The sequence below is a fragment of the Dendropsophus ebraccatus genome, chromosome 6 (assembly GCF_027789765.1).
Source record: "Dendropsophus ebraccatus isolate aDenEbr1 chromosome 6, aDenEbr1.pat, whole genome shotgun sequence".
Taxonomy (NCBI): domain Eukaryota; kingdom Metazoa; phylum Chordata; class Amphibia; order Anura; family Hylidae; genus Dendropsophus; species Dendropsophus ebraccatus.
This window is the reverse complement of record NC_091459.1, coordinates 97,226,950-97,248,139: the sequence shown is the minus strand read 5'-3', so window position 1 is coordinate 97,248,139 and position 21,190 is coordinate 97,226,950. Positions and strand designations below refer to the sequence as shown.

At 42.9% G+C, this 21,190-nt stretch overlaps 1 protein-coding gene across 1 annotated transcript in view; it reads right to left on the bottom strand.

Annotated features, from left to right (window-relative positions):
• SLC9A9 (solute carrier family 9 member A9) overlaps positions 1-21,190 on the bottom strand; it is a 540,762-nt gene that overhangs the window by 482,761 nt on the left and 36,811 nt on the right. Inside the window, exons 3-4 of the mRNA XM_069975404.1 lie at positions 16,992-17,069; positions 15,326-15,402 (exon numbers count right to left, since the gene is read on the bottom strand). Coding sequence (XP_069831505.1) covers positions 15,326-15,402; positions 16,992-17,069 — 155 coding nt within the window. The remainder of the gene's footprint in view (positions 1-15,325; positions 15,403-16,991; positions 17,070-21,190) is intronic.

Genomic DNA, 21,190 nt, shown 5'->3' with positions numbered 1-21,190 from the left:
TGGTGGGCCCCAGATACCCCAACTCCGACACTGTATATATCTGTGCTGTCAGTTGATTGTGACCCCACATCTGGCTTCACGAGTCCTCCAGCCGCCACCGGGAGCGGGAAAACTTGAGAAGCCATGACCTCCTCCTGAATGATTAACAGCTGAAGGAGCTAAGGCTTGAAGTTACAGCCGGTGGTGGAAACTGCAAGCACAGACATATACATATACACCCAGGGCGGCATCTCTGGTTGTTGAGATGTAGGACTTCAGCCTGCGGCTAATTTCTATATATACAGTTGCAAATTTGAAAAAATGAAAAACTTTTATGAAGACATGAATCTGAGCACAGCCCCACGACTATAGAGGTTTTGGAAAAGTGAAAACAAGCTACACAACGATTGAATTATTGTTCTCAAACTATTTTTTAATAAGTGTCAGTTTCCTGGGCTGCACGAACGAAACAAGGATCATTTATGCAGCCCAGGCCCCTCAATTTGTCGGGCCATGTAAAGGCACTGCAAACGAGCGCCAATCTCGCTGATTGTCATTCGTTTACGACTGACAAATCTGTAGGTCTAAAAGGACCCCAAGACTAAAATATTTCTTAGGGACCAACAACAAAAAAGTAAAAAAAAAAAGAGGGGGGGGGGGGCAGAGTGGAGACCAAAATTAACAACAGCCTGCATTCTTTTCTTTTTTTTTTTTTAATTTAAATTTTTTATTAATTTTCAAATTTTACAGAAATTTACATTAATAAGGTATATACCTTATACTCATGATACAAAGCAAACTCATAAACAATTATAAGCAATACACTAAGTCCCTCCCCCCCCCCTCCCCGACATCTGATTCTCTATATTAGCCTATTATTTTATATATCACTAATTCTCAGTATATTTTACCTTAATTTTTATGTCTCTTATCCTAACTTCTATTGGGGTAAAGCTGCAAATAGTACATGCACCATTTTTGCCACTGTTTATGGGATCTTATAATCCCATCCATTCCTTCAGCTATTGCAGTTTCCATCTTATAATTGTGTTGTACCTTAGCTATAACCTCTAGTGTAGATGGGATTTCACTAGATTTCCATCTTCTAGCTATGCTGCTTCGTGCTGACATTAATACATGCAGCAATATTACCCTGTCTTGGGGTGGAATGTTCTCAGTTTCCATTGAAATCAATGCCAGACCTGGACCCCAATTTGGTGGGTAGCCAAGTATACTTCGTATGAGGTCCTCTATTTGGGACCAGAACATCTTAATTAAATGGCATTCCCACCATATATGAAGCAGAGTGCCATTACTCTCATGGCACCTCCAACATACCGGGGACATATTTGGAAACATTTTTGCTAACTTATATGGTGTCCTATACCATCGGTATAATAATTTACGGGATGCTTCTAGGTGTCCAATACAGTGTGATACTCTAGATGGAATACTATATACCGTGTCCCATTCATCCTGTGTAAATATATGACCTAGGTCCTCTTCCCATTTCTTTGTAAATGTAAATGATTTTCTTTGAGATGATAAAATTCTATATATTAGGGCGAGGCCCTTTTGACTTTCTTTTAAGTTGTATAGCTTGCATTCAAACATCTGTGATATATGGACCATAAGCTGACTGTATATCACAGACTGAACACTTTAACGCTTACAGAACGATTCCGTAACAGGACTCAAAACAAATAGCCTATCCTAAAAAATCATACAATGCAACTAACAAAGGTGCCCCTTTGTGTCACAATAAGACCAGAAATGTCAAAAACAAAACCCATGGAAGAACATCAAATATAACAAATAATCAAGTTTATGATTGTAATTTTAAATTCACAAAATTATAGTAAAAATCACATAAAATAGACAGAGCCACACATACCAATATTGAAAAGCATGAACACAGGTCTCTAACGGTGGGGTAACAAACCATTCCTCTCCTTGAGTGATTTACAGTTTACCTACTATATACATTCAGATACGTTTGTACATGCTTGTAGCCTAGATTACTAGGATTATATATCCCCTTTTACTGTGACACTTACTTATATTTATTTACTTATTTATTAACCCTTTATGCATTGTTTCTGACCTATTTTTCTGTATTGGTATGTGTGCCCCTGTCTTTTTTTATCAGATTTGGTATTGGTATGTGTGCCTCTGTCTTTTTTTATCAGATTTTTATTATAAATATGAGAATTTAAAATAAGAATAATAAACTTAATTATTTGTTATATTTGATGTTCTTCCATGTGTTTTGTTTTTGATATTTATGAGCTCCGTAACAGCTTAAGTTCTTTGCTGCTGAACTGACATGGCTGTGTCAATACGGTAGCACAGAACTTTAAGGGTGCCCTCACATGTAGCAGAATTTCTTCTGTGATTCCCCCACTGTCAGTTTAAATAGGATTACATACTGGCAGCAGAAATTTCATACATTACCTGGTCCACGCTCCGGCCTCCTTCTGTGGCTCCCGGCATCCTGACCTTCCGCTCAGCCAATCAGTGACTATGGTGGGACAGTGCACAGATTGGCTGAGCAGGACGTCAGGATGATGGGAGCCACAGAAAGAGGCTGGAGCACAGACTGATTGGCTGAGCGGGCCGGCAGTGAGCTGGAACCCAGAGACTGAAGCAGGAGCGCTACGAGGGAGTGTGGGCAGGTAAGTATGGGCTGTTAATTATTTTAACCAGCAGATAATTAGTTAAATATGCCTGTCACTACAATGCAGGGCTATAGACTATAATGACACAGAGTATTGCAGCGTGAAGTCCGCTGCAAACTTGTTACACATGATCGCACCCTATTATTTTACAATTTTTTTTTATTTCTTTGAACATTTAAAGGGATAGTCCGGCACTTAAAAACTTTTGATATAAGGCTGCCCTCTACACAAAACATAATAAACATCTTATCCTTACTAGAGTTGAGCAAACTTCAAGCTTGCTAAGGTTCATATGTTCCCAAATGTATGGCATTTGATTAGCAGTAGCATGCTCAAAGGTTGCTCAACTCTAATCCGTACCGTTTTACGCTCCTCCGGTGTCCTTCTGTGTCGTATCTGTGATCATCGCCACTAAGACTTCCGACACAAGCTCGTCTCGGCAGTGGCAGCATACTCAGGCACTCACTGACTGAGACGGGACAGGGCCATGTCCAGTAATTGGCTGAGCAGGCTGTCACCACTGAGACAAGCTTGTCTCAGAAGGAGTGGTGGCAATGACCAGCAGAGGACCTGGAGACACTGCAGGGGACGCTGGAGAGCAAGGTGATGTCAGGGTAAGACGTTTACCCTGTTTTATATAGGCAGCACAATATCAAAACATTTAATTTAGATTTTACTTAAGGCAACAGTACACACGTTAAAGGAGTTCTTTTTAAAATCATATTTAAGTGTGCGGACTACCCAGCCAAAAGTAATTTGAGATGTGATCCCTGAGCTAGGTGCCGTCTATCACTTAAACACCAATCTAAACATTACATTTCACCGGTTTATTGTCATCACCTGTTATTTTTTCCTGCACAACAAAGGTGCCCTCCCAGAGTAGACTTTGTAAGATGAAAATTCATTGATAAACTAGCTGTACAGACTGCAATCTGTTCTTTTTGGCACTGTTGCATCTATACAACATTTTACCATTTAATCAAAATGATGTCCCTTGTCACAGCCGATGAAGACAGATGCTTCTGTAGACAATTATGTTATACACAGAATCCAGGTGATATCAATGGGATCTTTTTACACATCTGTTTCCTAATACCTTTTGGTTACAAAGGGAGAAAGAAACTGGCCTAAAAATAAACAGGTACGAACAGAACTTTACAACTTTGATATTAATGATTGACAATATTCAGATGAATGAAAGGGCCACAGTGTTCCCAAGAGCCTTATGTTATCCTTCATTGCATTTTTTCATCTACAGACCCACATGAGCACTTATTTTTTGCGCCAATTTTACTTTGCAATTACAGACTGAATTTTTCCATAAAATATGCTGCGAAACTGGGAAAAAATTATTTATGCAGTGAAATTGATAAAAAAAATGCTATTTTTTTTTTTATTTGGGAGGGGGTTTGTGTTCAAGCTGTTCGTGCTATGGTAAAACTGATATGTTCTCTATGTTCCTCACATCAGTTCGATTACAACAATACGCAACTTGTAAAACTTTTATTTTAGTTGACTGCTTTTAAAAAATGAAAAACTTAAAAAAAAACTAAATGTTTCTTAAAATTGCTCTATGACCATCCTTATAACGCTTTTATTTTTTGGTCTATGGGGCTGTGTAGGTGTCATATTTTGCGCCATGATCTGTACTTTCTATCGGTACCTTACTTGCATATATGCAACTTTTTGATCACTTTTTATTCAATTTTTTCTGGATTTTATGCGACCAAAAATGTTGCACTTTGACATTTTTTTTGCACTTACGCTGTTTGCCATGCATAGTCAAGAATGTGATAATTTAATAGTTTGGGTGAATATGCACACGAAGATACCACATTTTTTAATATTTTTTTATTTATAAAATGGGAAAAGGGGGTTGATTTTTTTTACATTTTTACATTTACATTAATTAGAAGTCAACCTGGGTGACTTCTAATACAACAGCACTTATCTCTCATTGAGATCAGTGAAGTATACCTAATACAGCACTCATTATTTAGATCAGTGCTATATTATTCTGGGCAGCGACATTCCAATGCTGAGGCCAGGCTAGGTATGATGAATTTCGATTCCGTCACTAGACCGCGGAGGGGCGATAAGAGGCATTTAAATGCAGCTGTCAGTTATGACAGCTCCATTTAACTGTCTTCATTAGCGGGCATGGTGATTGGACTATGCTCGCTAATAGCCGCAGTCCCCGGCTGTACATAGCAACGCGGCGCGACCCCTCGTTGAATCCTCATAGCGGACACATGACGTAGGGGTATGCCATGTATCCTTTAGGGATTAATACACAAACATGAACAGAACACAGATTGTGAATGAATTAGAAAATCTAACAATAAGGATGCTTTCACACAGAACTGAACCACAACATACCCACATGTACACCCATAGGTGTGGATTTTCTGAAGAAAAGTTGCAGGCTGGCATCAAAATTCAAATCAATGGATTGTAAAATACTTTATATTTTTTTATTTCTAATATCATTTCTCTCTACATCTCCTCGATTATATTTGCAGTGGCAAATCTGCATGATTCAGAATGGATTTTTCACTGCATAAAATCCACAATGGAGCTGTTTAGTGTAGAAAATGCTCATAGTGCTATGGACCACTGTATACGCAAGCAGTAACATACTGCACTAAACTAAAATTGAGGGCAAAGAAGAATAATAAGAATAAGTAATAAGAAATTCAACATACTTATGAATCAAATTGCAAAAGCTGCTCAATAATGCAGATAGCACAGTCCGCCACAAGATGGCAGTGCCTTGTCAGACATTTTATTTTGCTCCATCATTCATTAACATTATGGTAATGATATCAGAATATTAACAATTAGATATATTTTTAGGATTATGCAACTTCTCTCCTGATTGATCAAACATTTATTATTTATTTTCTATTGCTGCAGCGACAATATAATTATCAACAAAGTAAAAACTGTGATCATCCTGACCAGCCCTTGCCTTCAATTGATGAAAGAACCCAATCTAATTGCCTTTTCTCAATCTTACACATTCCCTGAAACATTAATTGTTCTTTCTTTTCATATTCTCTTGATTTCCTTAACTTTATTCCCCCTGCATATATTGCACATATGTGCAATCCTCAAGTATTTTTGTTTTGTTTGCAGCTAAGAGCTGGAGTAACTGTCAGATAGCTGTTAGGGTATAAAAGCATAATGCACATTTCCTAGAACAGGTAAGTGTTTGCCAAACAAACAAAATCAACTTTTAATTTCTGAACCAAGTGTCAAGAAGGTGGGGAACAGCTGCTCAAGTGCCACAGTCTGGTAGGACTTCTGGCTTGCCCTCATGTCCCACCCCCTCTTTGACTTACTGTACGTGCAGGACTCTGTATGCTGGTCAAGGAGGACTGGGAGGTGAGAATGTGTGAAGAATCACCAGCTTAACATTAGCCTTAGTGATCTGAATGAAAACTGCAATATTTCAGGATTACTTGATACAAACAGTAAAATAGAAAACATTGCCAAAAATTGTAAAAAAAAAAAAAAAAAGGTTAAGCTTTACAACTAGATTTAAAGAAACTCTGCCAAAACATCCACTAAACCAAGATTATCAGTAAATAGATCAAGCTACACGGTTTCTGCTGGACTCCTATCTCCACCAACATCATCTGTCGGTGGACAGTAGGGGGGGGGCGGAGGGGGAGACAGAGAGAAAAGCTCACACACAGATTTTTGTGTCTTCCGCAGAAAGCAGCAGCTCACAACTGGGGGAAGGAGGCTGAATAGATAATAACAAGTCTGAAATGAATTGTTAGTCTCACCATGGGCAGCAACATATCAAAAATTCTGTTTGAGTGGAAAACGTCTTTAAGAAAAAACATTTCATTGGGGAAACCGTTTGGAAGAAATAGGGGTCAATAGTCTTTTGGGGTTTTTATTATTAAACTGATTGGTTGGAAAACTACTTTAAAAGAATATTATAAGCCCTGAGCTTTAACACCCAATGGCATGAAAAATATTGAGCAGCCTGGTTAAGAGTTGCTAAGAAAAAATACTGTGGACTTACACAAGACCCGCATGAGTGAGTCTGCAGCTCTCCTTGCTCTCTTACCAATCATTGACAGCACCTGATGTATTTGCCTGTATACTCAGCGGCTGTCAGTCATCGGTGGGGAAGAGCTGTCTTCATGAATATGGAGCCATAACTAAAAGATTCTCTGTATTTTTCCTTAGTGGCTATCCTCCAAATTTCCTCATTTTTTGTGCCATTTAGTATATTAGCCTAGCAGACCTGCCACTATAATAAGCTGCCCATAATAAGACACTCCATTGTCATTATACATCTAATGTAATTCACTGTTAAAACAAGAAAAACAATAGTGATGAGAACACTCGGTAATGTGAGCGGTAAGAAAAACAGTGTCAGGGGAGCGTGTGACCTGATTTACATATCTAAACAGTATTCCCATAAATTGTATTCTCCGAGCAGCGAGTGTGAAATGTGCTATAGAGCAGACTTCATACCGATGGAGAGAAAAGCGCGCTTCTGTTGTTCATCTTCATTTGACTTTGCATTAAAATAACTGTGTTTAATTTCCACATTTGGATAAATGGATTTGTTTTCTGCAGTTTCCATATTTTAATAGACTCCTGAGGATTCACAGAATTCAGCGAGGCCAATAAAACTGCTAGCCTGTAACTTATATAGCTCTGTTACATTCTCGCTGATTTTTAAATATGTTAATCCTTTTATATAATCAAAAAGAATATATATTCCTCGTATCAGAAAAACTGTGCCTTAGCAAAACTCACAGTAGAGCAAGCACGGACAGCTGCGTCTTCACAGGCTGAGGTCGGTTTGTGTGAACTAAGCATTTCAACTTGCAAACATAATTCCTTAAATAGATAAATGCTTATCAAGTATACATGAAATGGAAAAAACTGAGGGTAACAGAGCAGGAGGAAGACGGCGATATACTGGTTACCAGAAAGCTGAGCAGTATGGCTCAATGCCAAAAGATAATAAGGTGCATAAAAAAGAGGAACCAAACAGCAATTCATATCAAATGCTATCCCTCTATATGTCACTTGTAAGGCCACATAGCCACGTCAGGTGACATAGTGTGCCTACTGTGCAGTATTAGAGGGCACGTGATACATAGTCATAAGTTGACAGCTTACACACACTATATTTTATTATAACATTAAATATAATTTTCCAAGGGGGGCGTGCCCGGAAGCTGATGGGTGAGGACGCTTAAGCCAGAGCTCCCGCTCCACATTGCCTGTAAAGCGGTATATCTACTGCCCACCTGGACCAAAGTGACCCATGAAGGGGAAAAAGACCTCCCAAAAGCCTGTCACCCGTGCCACCCTGAAGCTGAGCTCCAAATCCGGCACCCTGGACGCTTACCTGAATCCGTCCGGACCAGCTACAGATCCCAAGATGGCGCCGGCGCCTACCCGTGGCGCGCGGCGCGCCTCAGATCCAGGCACCCTGCTCCTGAACGCCTCGCTGAATCCCCCGGTGGTGATCCCCACAACTGTGAATACCACAGGTCAGCCTGTCCGGTCCCCTGAACGGTCGGAAAACCCGCCGGGACCACAACCGGAAGTAGACCGAGACCAGACCTGGCCGCCATTACGGCAACAAGTGAGTCCCTCCTCCCCCCACGCCGCAGAACGGGTTGCTTCCCTCTGGACCGGGTGGAGAACTGCCCCCTAAACCTCAACGTCTCCCGCCACAGCCACATACTTCGGCCGTTACCGGAGAGACGGTGAGCCGTATGGAACAGGGGGAGAGGATAGGGGACCCTAGCCATATAGCCACAGCCAGAAATGAATGGTGGTCCTCCCAATCTACCACCTCTGACCGGGACGAGTTCCCCACTCTGGCAGATAGCAACTGGTCACGTTTTCTGCAAAATATGCCTACTAAGGAGGACTTTCGTTCTCTGATCACTGAAGTGAGGGAGACCTGCAAAGCAGAAATAGCCACAGTGAGACAGGACCTGCAGGCTATGACCCAGAGAATTGAATCCCTGGAGGATGACCATGATAATATACGTTCTTACATTGTTGACCTGCAAGCTACGGTTGCTTCCCACCATGGGGCTCTATGTGACTACCAACGCCATTTGGAGGACCTAGACAACAGGGGCCACAGACATAATATCAGAGTGAGAGGCCTCCCTGAAACGGTTTGTGATACTGACCTTAGACGCACACTGGTAATGATATTTAACAAGATCCTTGGAGCTCCACCAGATCACCAGATACAGTTGGATAGGGCGCATAGGGCCCTGAGATCCAAAGATGCCTCCCCCTTGCCTAGAGATGTGATTTGCTGTGTTACGGACTACCTGACAAAGGATGCCATTATGACTAAAGTCCGTGATGTACAGGACATTGAATATGATGGAGCCCCTCTACAATTGTTACCTGATCTCTCTTGGATCACCCTTCAGAAGAGGCGGCTACGCCCATTGCTCCAAGTGCTCCGAGATGCCCATATTTTATACCGCTGGGGGTTCCCATTTAGCCTGACAGCCCGGAAGAATGGCCGCTCGGCCACACTGAGAGCGGCGGAAGACTTGGAAAGTTTCTGCGAGGCACTTGATATTGTACCTCCCCGCCTTCAAAACTGGGAACTTTTACCCCCGCCTCCCCCACCACCACCGGTCTGGACTCCGGTGCGATCACGGAAGAAGCGTCCCTCTCCTGGCACCCAGCCCCGACGCATGAACGCAAGTGGACTGCCTCACCCCCCGTGAACTGCCCTCCCGTTGGAGCTGGGAGGCTCCTGACCCCCTTTTTTCTTTTTTCACAGGCCGCTAAGGCCCTGATTTCTCTATTTTGGTTACTGATTGTTGGTCCCTACTTAGTCATACCGCTATCCATTCTATTGTTTTGTCCTTCACTTGCAGTGGAAGGGTCTCTGTGTTTTGTTTTTTTTTCCCTCCCTTTACTGTTCAAATGACCATGCAGGGCATTGGCCTTGCTCTTTCCTTTCTTACTCACCTTCTCCTCTTCCTGACTCGATTCCCCTCTTACCTGCTGGGATTGGTGCCTTCTCCCCTGGGTTATGGGTGGGGCAGCCGTAGGGAACGTGTGGTTTACGCCTTCCCCTACGCCTGGCGGTCATCTGGGGAGCTTGGGTTGCTCCTCTGGTGCATAATGCTGTCTTGTTGTTTTTTTCTTGTTACTTGGTGTTTGTCAGTCCGTGTTTTGTCTTGTCAGTCCCCCGAGTCTATATGTTGTGTACCCTCCCTTTTGTTTCAGGTTTCTCTGTTCCATAATTTTCTTTGTGATGTCGGCTGGAATGGTGTCACCATGAGATCTCCTCTCCTCCTGAAGGGCTCGCTGGGACCTGGAGGGATTCTTTCACAGGCCCTGATGCGTAGGGCGCAGGTACATGACTGGATCACTTTTATGTTGTTTTCATCATGGTGCGTCTAGTGACTATTAATGTGAAGGGCCTTAATTCTGACCTGAAACGGCGATTATTGCTGCGAGAACTGACTCATCTTGGAGCGGACATTGCGTTTGTTCAGGAGACCCACCATGATGAGACCTGTTCCTTTAAATTCGCCCTTCATAAATTCCCCCGGGTATACTCTGCTCCCAAAGATAAAAAGAGAGCGGGTGTGGCCATCCTGATTGGCAGGCACTGCCCGCTGCAGGTAGATACTTCGATCATTGACTCCCAGGGTCGCTATATTCTCCTCCAGGGCTCCTTATATGGGACACCAGTCACATTATGTAACCTCTATGCTCCTAATTCAGGTCAAGTCGGGTTTGTGGAGAGCGTCCTGACCAGGGTGGCTTGCCTCCCGCCTGCCCTGTTATTGGTTGGTGGTGACTTTAATATACCGCCCTCGGAGGTCTGGGATAGGCAATCAGTCGCATCGATTCCCCCCTCTAAACATGTGAAGCAGCTCTCAGCGGCCTTCCGCAAAACGCTTAGACGGCACTTTCTCTATGACCTGTGGCGGGTTGGACAGCCCACAGCTAAAGCATACACCTTTTATTCACATCCTCACCACACCCACTCCAGAATTGACCTTTTCTTAGGAAATATACTGGGGCTTAGATCCATGGTACAGGCAGATATACACCCCATCACATGGTCAGATCACGCCCCTGTCTCCTTGGATGTTGAACTATCGTCACGCCCCCGTAGGGTTTGCCATTGGCGGCTCAATGAGGCGTTATTGAAACACCCACCGCATAGAGAGTCCTTGGGGACAGGGCTGCGAGATTATTTCCAACTTAATGAGGGTAGTGTATCCGACCCGTCCATATTGTGGGAGGCCCACAAAGCTGTTTTTAGGGGGAACTGTATATCCCTGTCTTCCCGCCTTAAAAAAGACCGGGAACAGCAGGTCTCTTTACTTACACAATCGTTAAAATCTAAAGAAACCCTTCTGTCCTGTCGCCCCTCCCTGCCACTCCTCCGAGAAGTGGTAGCCATACGTAACCAATTGAAAGATTTGGCCGCAGCCAGGGCCAACCGTATGCTCTATTTTACCAAGCATAAATATTACAGTAGAGCCAACAAAATTCACACACTACTAGCCTCACAATTAAGGGAAAATGCTCTCCTGACCTCCCCTTATGCCATGAAAGATAAACAAGGTCACCTGCATCATGACCCCAATAAAGTAGCCGCAATCCTAGCGGAGTTTTACACCTCCTTATACTCCCTCCCTGACTCCCTCCCATCGGACCCAGCACAACGTACACACCTCCTTGACCAATACCTAGCCTCCTGCCAATTGCCGCGACTTACACCCTCTGACCTAGCCTCTCTAAATGAATCCATCACCCTAGAGGAATTATGCGAGGTGATTAAAAATCTCCCTAATGGGAAGTCTCCTGGACCGGATGGTCTGCCCTATACTTATTATAAGACGTTCGCTACTATGCTGACCCCGTATCTCCTGGAGATGTATAATTCCTTTCTGCAAGGTAATCCTATCCCTCCAAGGATGCTGGATTCATTTATTACTGTGGTCCCCAAGTCGGGAAAGGACCCCTCTGACCCGGCGAGCTACCGCCCCATTTCCCTTCTGAACTCAGACTTGAAAATCTTTACTAAAATTCTAGCGGTTAGGCTGGGACAGTATTTACCGACACTTGTGCATGCGGACCAGGTGGGGTTCGTTGTGAATAGGCAGGCAGGGGATAACACCAGGCGTACCATTGACCTCATTGAGATCCTGAACAAGACTGAGACCCAGGGCCTTCTCTTGAGTCTCGACGCCGAGAAAGCCTTCGATAGGCTGGGTTGGCCTTTTTTGTTCTCGGCCTTGGAGGCTTTTGGTATTTCTGGTGCATTCCTGGAGGCAACGCGAGCGCTCTATGCAACCCCCTTAGCTAGAGTAAAGTTGGCGCATGCTATGTCGCCACCGTTACCCATTAAAAATGGGACTCGTCAGGGCTGTCCCCTGTCCCCACTACTGTTTGTCCTCAGTATGGAACCCCTTGCGGCTAAAATACGTCTATCTCCAGACATACAGGGAGTGCAGGTTAGGGATCGGGAATTCAAATTGTCCCTCTTTGCGGATGACGTCTTGCTAACTTTAAGGAACCCCCTGGTTACCCTCCCTAACTTGCACTCTCTCTTGGATGAATTTGGCACCTTAGCAGGCTATAAGATAAATCCTCATAAAACTGAGGCACTGGCGATTAACCTTCCTGATTCGGTGGTCTCCCTTTTACGGGCCTCCTATCCCTATAGATGGGGTCAACAATCCCTCAGATACCTGGGCACAAATATAACCCCGACCTACTCTGCACTATATAAGCAAAATTTTCCCCCACTATTTCAAGATATCTCAGTACAGCTGACTAAATGGGCCAAACTCCCTCTATCTCTTATAGGTAGGATAAATTCCGTGAAAATGAACGTCCTTCCTAGGTTTTTATAACTGTTAGAAACGCTGCCGGTACCTATACCTAAATTAGCCATCCGGAAGTTACAGGGGGCGTTGTTAAAGTTTGTTTGGAAGGGGGGAAGACATAGAGTGGCTCAGTCAGTGATCTGTGCGGGGCGTAGTAATGGGGGACTTGCCATGCCAGACTTCTATAAATATTATCTAGCGACCCATCTCCGGAATATACCCTTCTGGACTAATCTCCTGGCCTACACTAAATGGGCGGAGATCGAAAAATTGTGGATAGCCCCACTGCACCCTAGTAACCTAATCTGGTCCCCTACCCCTCCTTCTGACACCCTCTCCCTGCTGAGTCCGATGAAACATACCTGGGACGTATGGAGACAGACCAATGCCCAATTTCATTTACATTCACAACCATCTCTGTTGACACCTTTCTTATATACAGATCGGATACCTGAGGCCTATAGTTATGACGCAATCTCGCCCTGGCAAAGGGCTAGACTGTTCCATTTTGCTGATGTGGTGTGCCCCTTTACTCGACAGGTCTTGCCATTCCAGACACTCCGAGAGCGATTTGACTTACCCTTATGGGCAGCAGCCTATCACGAAACGATATCCTATTATGCAGCCCAGATCACGGATTATAAACCTTTCCAGAGACCTACCTTATTTGAACAGCTGTGTAAAGGTGTCCCGTGTACTAAGGGGTTAATATCAACCATCTATACCCTTATTAATTCTCCCTCTAGTGGCGATACCTTGCAACATAAATATATGGAGAAATGGGAGGACTACCTGCAGCGGCCATTGTCGTGGGGCCTGTGGCAACTTATTTGGGCCCAGGCGACCAAATCCTCCTCTTGTATTTCTTATAAAGAGAATCAATATAAGATCCTTTATTTCTGGTACCACACTCCGGATTTGCTAAATCGTTTGTATCCTGCTACTCCGCCAGAATGCTGGAGATGCCTTGCTCACAGGGGGACCCTCCCACATATCTTCTGGGATTGCCCTCAGTTGAAACCATTTTGGACTGGGGTCCAGGGGTTGACTGCGGCGGTACTGGGTCAAGTGGTACCTCTGACTCCGCTCTCCTACATCTTGAATATCCCCCCAAAAACTATGAGGAAACACCAAGCTCGGTTGTTTCTGTATATACTGACAGCATCTAAATGCCTTTTGGCTAAGTATTGGAAAAAACGTCTTATCCCTTCTGCTGTTGAACTTGTCAATCGTATACAGGATGTCAGGAGACTGGAGTACACCACAGCGTCCCAGGACGGCAGGGTGGACAAATTCCTGAAGGTTTGGGCACCTTGGGATACTTATTATGAGCTCTCTCATACACCAGCTGGCACTTTACATGAACAACTTATTGCCCCTTTTGTTTCTGTCCTGTCCTGGTCTTTCCCCCTCTATGTTTGATGTTGTATTAAGTGTTTACTGTTCTTTTGATATAGAGGCCCAGTTGGCCCTATGGGTTAGTTCCTCAGGTTCGGGACCCTGGTTTCCTGTGAATGAAGTCCACAGCATTTGTTCTTCGCTGGCATTCCTATAATCTTTGTGTCTAGAACATACCTAGTACCTGGTGGGATGTACTATGCTGACTGTATAGCTTCTCTGTTGTGAAACCCAGTGAACCCTATTACCTGGACATGTTGTTATCTGCTTTTGATTATTTTGTATGTCTTTTTGAAATATCCAAAAATAAACAATTTATAAAAACAAATATATAATTTTCCATATACTGTACAATGTACTAGAGGACATGTTATACCATTATTAGGGAGGAGGTTCTTGAGTTCTTAAAGGAGAGGTCCGGACAATTTTAAAATCTGGCAGCCAGCAGGGGCAGAGGGAAATTTGATCAGGAGTACAAACTTACCTCCTCCTGTGGCCGTGGTGAGTGGCCGCACCAGCCTTGGGACCCCTGCCGGGCTCCAGGACAAACGCCACTCCAGTCACTGATTGGCTGAGCGGCCAGTCCATCAGCCGGGACAGGCATTTTGCCCGAGTCATGACATCAAGGAAGAAAAGATGTTTCAAAATTATTTTTTATAATTTCTTATTTATTTTTACTAAGATCAGGTTGACATATATCCGTCAACCTGAAGCCGCTCGGGAAAGGAACGCCAAATGCACCAATCTGGGTATTTTTTAAGGGCCAGTAATGTATTGTCTATAATGACCTGTAATTGGCACTGACAGGCAGAGAGATGAGCATGCCCTAGTGTCCAGGATGCTGGAGGTGATGTCCAGTCCAGTACTGTGCTCACTTTCTGATATGATAGATAATCCCTGTTCAGAGCTGTCAGTCTGGGAAGTTTCCTATTGAGCTAAGCTGCATCCCCCCTGGAAGGAGACAAGTGGCACAGTTTCTTTGATAAGGAAAGGTGTCTGAATCATTGTCCAATGGATTAAAGCCTTAGAATATAAGTACATGGAAACTGTGTGTGTAATCCTCAGGTGGGTAAACCATGGGAATAGTTTATAAATAATCTGCTCTACTTGTAACAGACCATTTGTTACACAACAGTATACGCACAAGCAGTACTCCAATACCTCAAGCTTTGTCTTGGAAAGAAAAAGTTGCTCACAAAAAGGGATATTTGCATAAAACAAGGCATATCTGAAGTAAACAACATGTCATACACAAACATAAAATGCCTAATACACATCACAAAATAAAAGGTTCTGGCTCAAGCTATTATGTATAAAAAGATGGTCATGTCCGTTCTCTGATTACACGGAAATAGCAGCTGTGATAGAATAGGTCATGTAAATGGTACTCACCCAATAACCATGCAAGATATGGCAGTACCCAGAAATGCGTATGTTAATATGGTTCCCAGATTGCGGAAGAAATGTCTCTGCGGCACAAAAAGTGAGATTACTTGGTTGATTGCAGACAGTCAACAAAATGGCAGCATTTGCTATTATGCATACAGTAAATGGTGCATTTAACAGTTCCATAGGGCTGATCTGTGAAATTGCACACTGTGGGCATATAACAGCAGGCAGTATGTAGGTCTTTGGGCCCATTCACATTACATTTTTGCATTACCTCTGAGGTATGCATCTGACTATAGCATAAACAGAAGAACACTGTCAGGTCATCCAATTAGCCGTAAACTTCTTCAAGTATATATGGACCTCCTGAGTTTGAAGCACAATGAAATCATATTGCGGGCCACAACCCGATAAATCCACCATAAACGAGTTTCCATCCACGGCTTCTTTAAAAATGTATAACTTTAACAGACTGAATGATATTGATGTCAGCAGTGTTTAGCTCATGTAGGAAGAAAGTATGTAGCGACCTCCTGATTGTCTACTGATTTTTTTCGGATACCAAACAAAACTTCAGGGGGAAATTTTTTTTAAGCACATAAGTGTTCGAACACTCAGGTGTTCGGGAACCGAGGTATTGCTGTAGTGTCCCAGTACGGGTGGTTCACTAAGTCTTATTCCACCTGGGTAAAGTGCCTCTGTCAGGTATCACACTAGAAGGGGATGAAGGTGCTTATTTCTATTTTCCCACTAGGTGTCACTCTCTGTCTTGTGTAAAGGTCTTTTGTATGAGCACAGCTGAAGGTAATGGGTAAACAGTTGTTTGTTACATCATGGTATGTTGTCCAATCACGGGTGCAGGTGTCTTTCTCCACTTTCCACCCTATTACACCACTTCTCTCCTGTCCAGTACATCCCCACCTATCACAGTAGGCCTCGGTTACTCCTATAAAATGAAAGTTAGTTCCTGTAGGGAGGTCTTTTGTCAGTAGAGGTGTGGAGGGACTAAGCCACAAAGAGATTCTGGTACAGAGAGATCTGCTCCAGTATGCAGTGCTAAACCCTCAGGAGGGGTAGCCGGAAAACCTTGTCCACACGTGGGACCTAAACATGAGTATGAGTATTCTTCAACCTATCCTCTTACTGTACACAGATTATCAGTAAACTGTCACTTTTGTGAAGTGCTGGACTCCTATTTTTGTGTGGCCGCACCTTACACTTGGGCTACCCTCTTTTTTCAAGCGCAGTGCCCGTGTGTCCAGGGGTGGGTACTAACACCACTCTTGCACACCGTGACAAGTGTCCAAGAGAACCCCAGCCCCACCACCTCACAGCTACCCCGGGCCACAGCATTACTGTACTAAGGAAGTCAAACTCACTGCCATGCACTTCTGGCTGTACCTAGAAATTGGTTGGGGTCTCTGCACTGAAACCCCAAGCAATCAAAAACTTTGTTACCTACAGGACATGACGAAAGTTTATAAAGTAATGCTTTAAGGGCCACTGGTACTCTCTAAGATGTCCCTTTAGGCTTGTTCTCTATGTGCATCTGTCTGGCACTGCACTTCAATCATATTCACTTAAATAGGGGTTTGCACTCCATAGGCCATTAGTGTGTACCATATAAAATATTGTGTCTTTATTTAATGAAAAATAATGACATTGTTACCTTCTTTAGACTGTATCCTGCATGGAAAATTATTGGAGGTAGAAGAACATTAAAGAAAACCTCTGGGTCAAACGTCATCTGCAAGAAAATAAAATGTGATATTATAGGTCAAAAGAAGCGATATGTTATGAAATAAAGCAAAACACCATATGCAAGATGGCATAAGAAACTATGGGGGACATTTATCAAAATGCGCCCCAGGCGTGTGCAACGGTAAAGGGGAAGATTTACCCCTTTTCTGTGTTGTACTACCGCCGTATCCCACACTTGCCTGATGGGTGGCGCAGCAAGGCAGGAGAGGGCGTGGCCTTTCCCACACCTTATTTATCAAGGAGGCGCAAACTAGGCAAAAATTTACAACTGCTCTGGAGCAGGTAAGTTTTCCCGCCGGATTGACTAATGGTGCCTTTACATAGACAGATTTATCTGACAGAAGCCAAAGCCAGAAACAGACTGTAAAAAGGGAACAGGTCATAAAGGAAAGACAAAGCTCTTGGCTTCAAAAATCTGTCAGATAAATCTCTCTGTGTAAAGGCACCCTAAGAGGTGTGCGCCCCTGAGTGAATCTGGTGGGGTAAATGGGGGTGGGGCCTAATTTAAGACCGATGCATGAGTATGCTAGTCTTAATAAAGTGTCTTCACTTTCTCACTTTGGCTTTCCCTCTTATCAGTTAGGCCATACATGTGTGATTGATGACGCTCTGTACTGAATCCCCACAGTTTTCTGTTCTGATCTGTGGGTTCATTTAGCATTACGGTAAACGGAAGTCAACAGCTTGCTGCATTCACTTAGTTGTTTTTGTATCTACCATAAACCTGAATTAAGGGTGAACATGCATATTACATAGTGGACGTCCTAGAGGTTACTCTAGAGGATGAGTGTCTACCCTAAAAGTTACTCATGCTAAATAAACATGATCTAGTTTCAAACACTCTTGTGCTTTTTCTCTTTATTCAGTTTTTCCTGTCGATTTAGCGAGTTAAAGGACTTCTGTAGCTAAGCTGCGGAGAGAGTGTGTAGATAAACAGGAAGTGCTATTTCAGCAGCCGTGTAAGCTGTATACCATGCGGTGCACAAGTCTCATCACCATTTCCTAACACTAACATATCTGACATATTGCACACACAGCAACTTCTGCTGTTCTATCAGGTTCCAGTAGATAAGTTATCACAAAGCTTTCCAGCACGTCAGCTCTGCGCCTACAACATTCAGGAAGACAAGATGAATCCTGTTGTCAGGCCTCATGTGGTCATGGACATTAAAAAGGATGGTGTAGGCGTTCTGTGAGAAAGATTTTATTACCATAAACTAACAAATAAAATAACAATATAATGGAAAAAAAACTATAGCATAGAAAGAAAGTTGACGACAAGAACATGTACAGGCACAGATTTACTTAGGTTTTTATTGTTGCATTTACTACTGTGTAGTGTTGAGCAGACGTGTCAAACTTTCTCTGAACCCGAACACTCTACATTTGTCTCCCGGAGGCTGGAGAAGCTAGATCCTAGGGCTGCCAGGAAAACATGGATACAGCCTATGATCTATATCATAGTACTCCCTAGGACAGCATCCAAAATCTACAGCCGCCAGGAGTCAAATGCTGAGAGTTCAGGCTTAGAGAAAGTTGCCTAACTCGAACAGTTCGGCAAGTCCATTCAACACAACTATTGTGTCACATGGACCATAGTTTGTGTTTTTATGAGGGACCAAAATGTGTTCAAAGACACATTAGTGAGATACATATAAACACATTCATATAAAAAAAATTGATTAGTTAAAAATAACATTAAAATATTTTTAATGAAATATTGTTGACTTAAATTAACTAAGGTCAGAATTGTGAGATCCCCTGAGATCTCCAGAAAAGGGGTCTTGATTAGAGATCAGCGAACCAAGTTCGGGTTCTAGTCGATCCGAACCCGAACGTTCGGCATTTGATTAGCTGGAGCTGCTGAACTTGGATAAAGCTCTAAGGTTGTCTGGAAAACATGGATACAGCCAATAACTATATCCATGATTTCCACATAGCCTTAGGGCTTTATCCAAGTTCAGCAGCCACCGCTAATCAAATGCCGAAAGTTCGGGTTCGGATCAACTCGAGCATGCTGGAGGTTCGCTCATCTCTAGTCTTGATGCATTTGTTTTGAATAAAGCCAAGGGTTGCCACTGTGACGCCACTACATTCATTCTCTAAAGGAGCTGCCGAAGAAGGCTAAGTGATGCACTTGGTCATCTTGCAGTTCCATGGATAGGGCAGAGTGTTCAGAGCCCCCTTGCATTTCATACTTATCCCTATCCTGTGAATAGGGGATATGCTATAGAGGTCTCCTGCATTATATGGTTAAAGGGGACCCCTCACATTGAAAATGCAAACTCTACATTTATCTCTGTATATACATTCATATAGGGAAGGCTGCCAGCCATTGACTAGGACCGCCCGTTAGACTCCTTAGTCTAGGAAGAGCAAAGATTTAGATGAATTACTAATTCTGCTAAACCTTTTCCCACAAATCTGTATATAAATCTGCTCTTCTAGGTCTACCACATGCTCTCCACAGCTTGGACTGCATTTTTAATATGACAGGTTCCCTTTAAAACCGTGTTGGTTCCTGTAAATAAGCTTTGCAGGAGAAGCTGCAGCTGGAATATGATTGCCAAGGAAATTGGGCTGTCTGCTCTGCCGTCTGTGTCTGGCGGAAGACATGGCCGTGGAGGTATACTTTTATCTTTTTATGTTTTTATTTTATTTTATTAAAAAGTGAGGGGTAAGGAAGGATACAGCTTTTTCCTGCACAGATTCACTGCTACTTTTTCTTGATAATACAAAAACTACAACAAAAAAAGCGATTAATGTGATGCATATGAATCCAACTCAGAGTACAAAAAAAGAAACCCTATTAAAGGGGTTGTTCCACATTTCAGTCCTAAATTTTCTTGTTAAATCAACCAAAACATAATTTTTTTAAATCACAGTCATTTGAATATTGCTCATGTGTGCAGCTATTTCTGCTACATAGCTTGTTAGGGTGCCCCCGGAGTTCTTTAGATTCCCTCTCAGAAAATCCACCTAATCTGGTTAGTGCTGGTAAAGGCTCTACTACATGGGATGATAATCTGAAAGATCTTGCCCCATATAATGGGGCCAGCATACAGCCAATAAACCAAAAAAAAGCCTTGCTCAATACTTGGCTGTTGGTTAGACATCTCACCGTTTATTAGGGGATGTGCAGCCAACTGCTGAATAAAGCAAAGGGCCATACTAACAATCAATTTTCATGCAGCCCTGGCCGCACGATCACTGAGCCACGTAATAGGCTCTGTAAACGAGTGCCAATCTAGGAGATTGACTCTTGTCTACAGCTTAGCTTGAGCCATGTTGTTTGGCCTTAAGACATACAGTGTGGTTAGAGAACCTAGACTCCTTCCATAAGATGGGTATCTCCACAGTTATATTAAGCAAGCAAAAATTACTCAAAAATCAAGAAACTGGTAGATCACTAAGGATATAAAACTTAGCTTTATTATAAAAATTTAAGATAGACAATCATCACCAAAATGGTGGTACACGTTATACGCTATGAGGCTGGGTTCACACTATGTATATTTCAGTCAGTATTGTGGTCCTCATATTGCAACCAAAACCTGGAGTGGATTGAAAACACAGAAAGGCTCTGTTCACACAATGGTGAAATTGAGTGGATGGCCGCCATTTAATGGCAAATATTTGCTGTTATTTTAAAACAACGGCTGTTATATTGAAATAATGGCCGTTATTTACTGTTATATGACGGCCATCCACTCAATTTCAACATTGTGTGGACAGATCCTTTCTGTGTTTTTAATCCACTCCTGGTTTTGGTTGCAATATGAGGACCACAATACTGACTGAAATATACATAGTGTGAACCCAGCAAGGTAATGCAGCATCACTTCCCTGATAAACCCTACATTTTACTGTTGGGGAACCCTTTGGTTCAGCCATCCCCAATATCAAGAGGGGCTGTCTCCACTATTACAAAAGAATAGACAGGGTATCCTAGCCCAAATTTTTTTGAAAAAGGACAAAATCGCTACAGTTTAGGTATTCTGATGTGGATGATGTACAATTCACATTTAAGTGACACTGTCACCCCATTTTGTCATTTTTACATAATTAAAAACGTTTAAAATGACTAATTTAGCTGTGGGGCGGGGC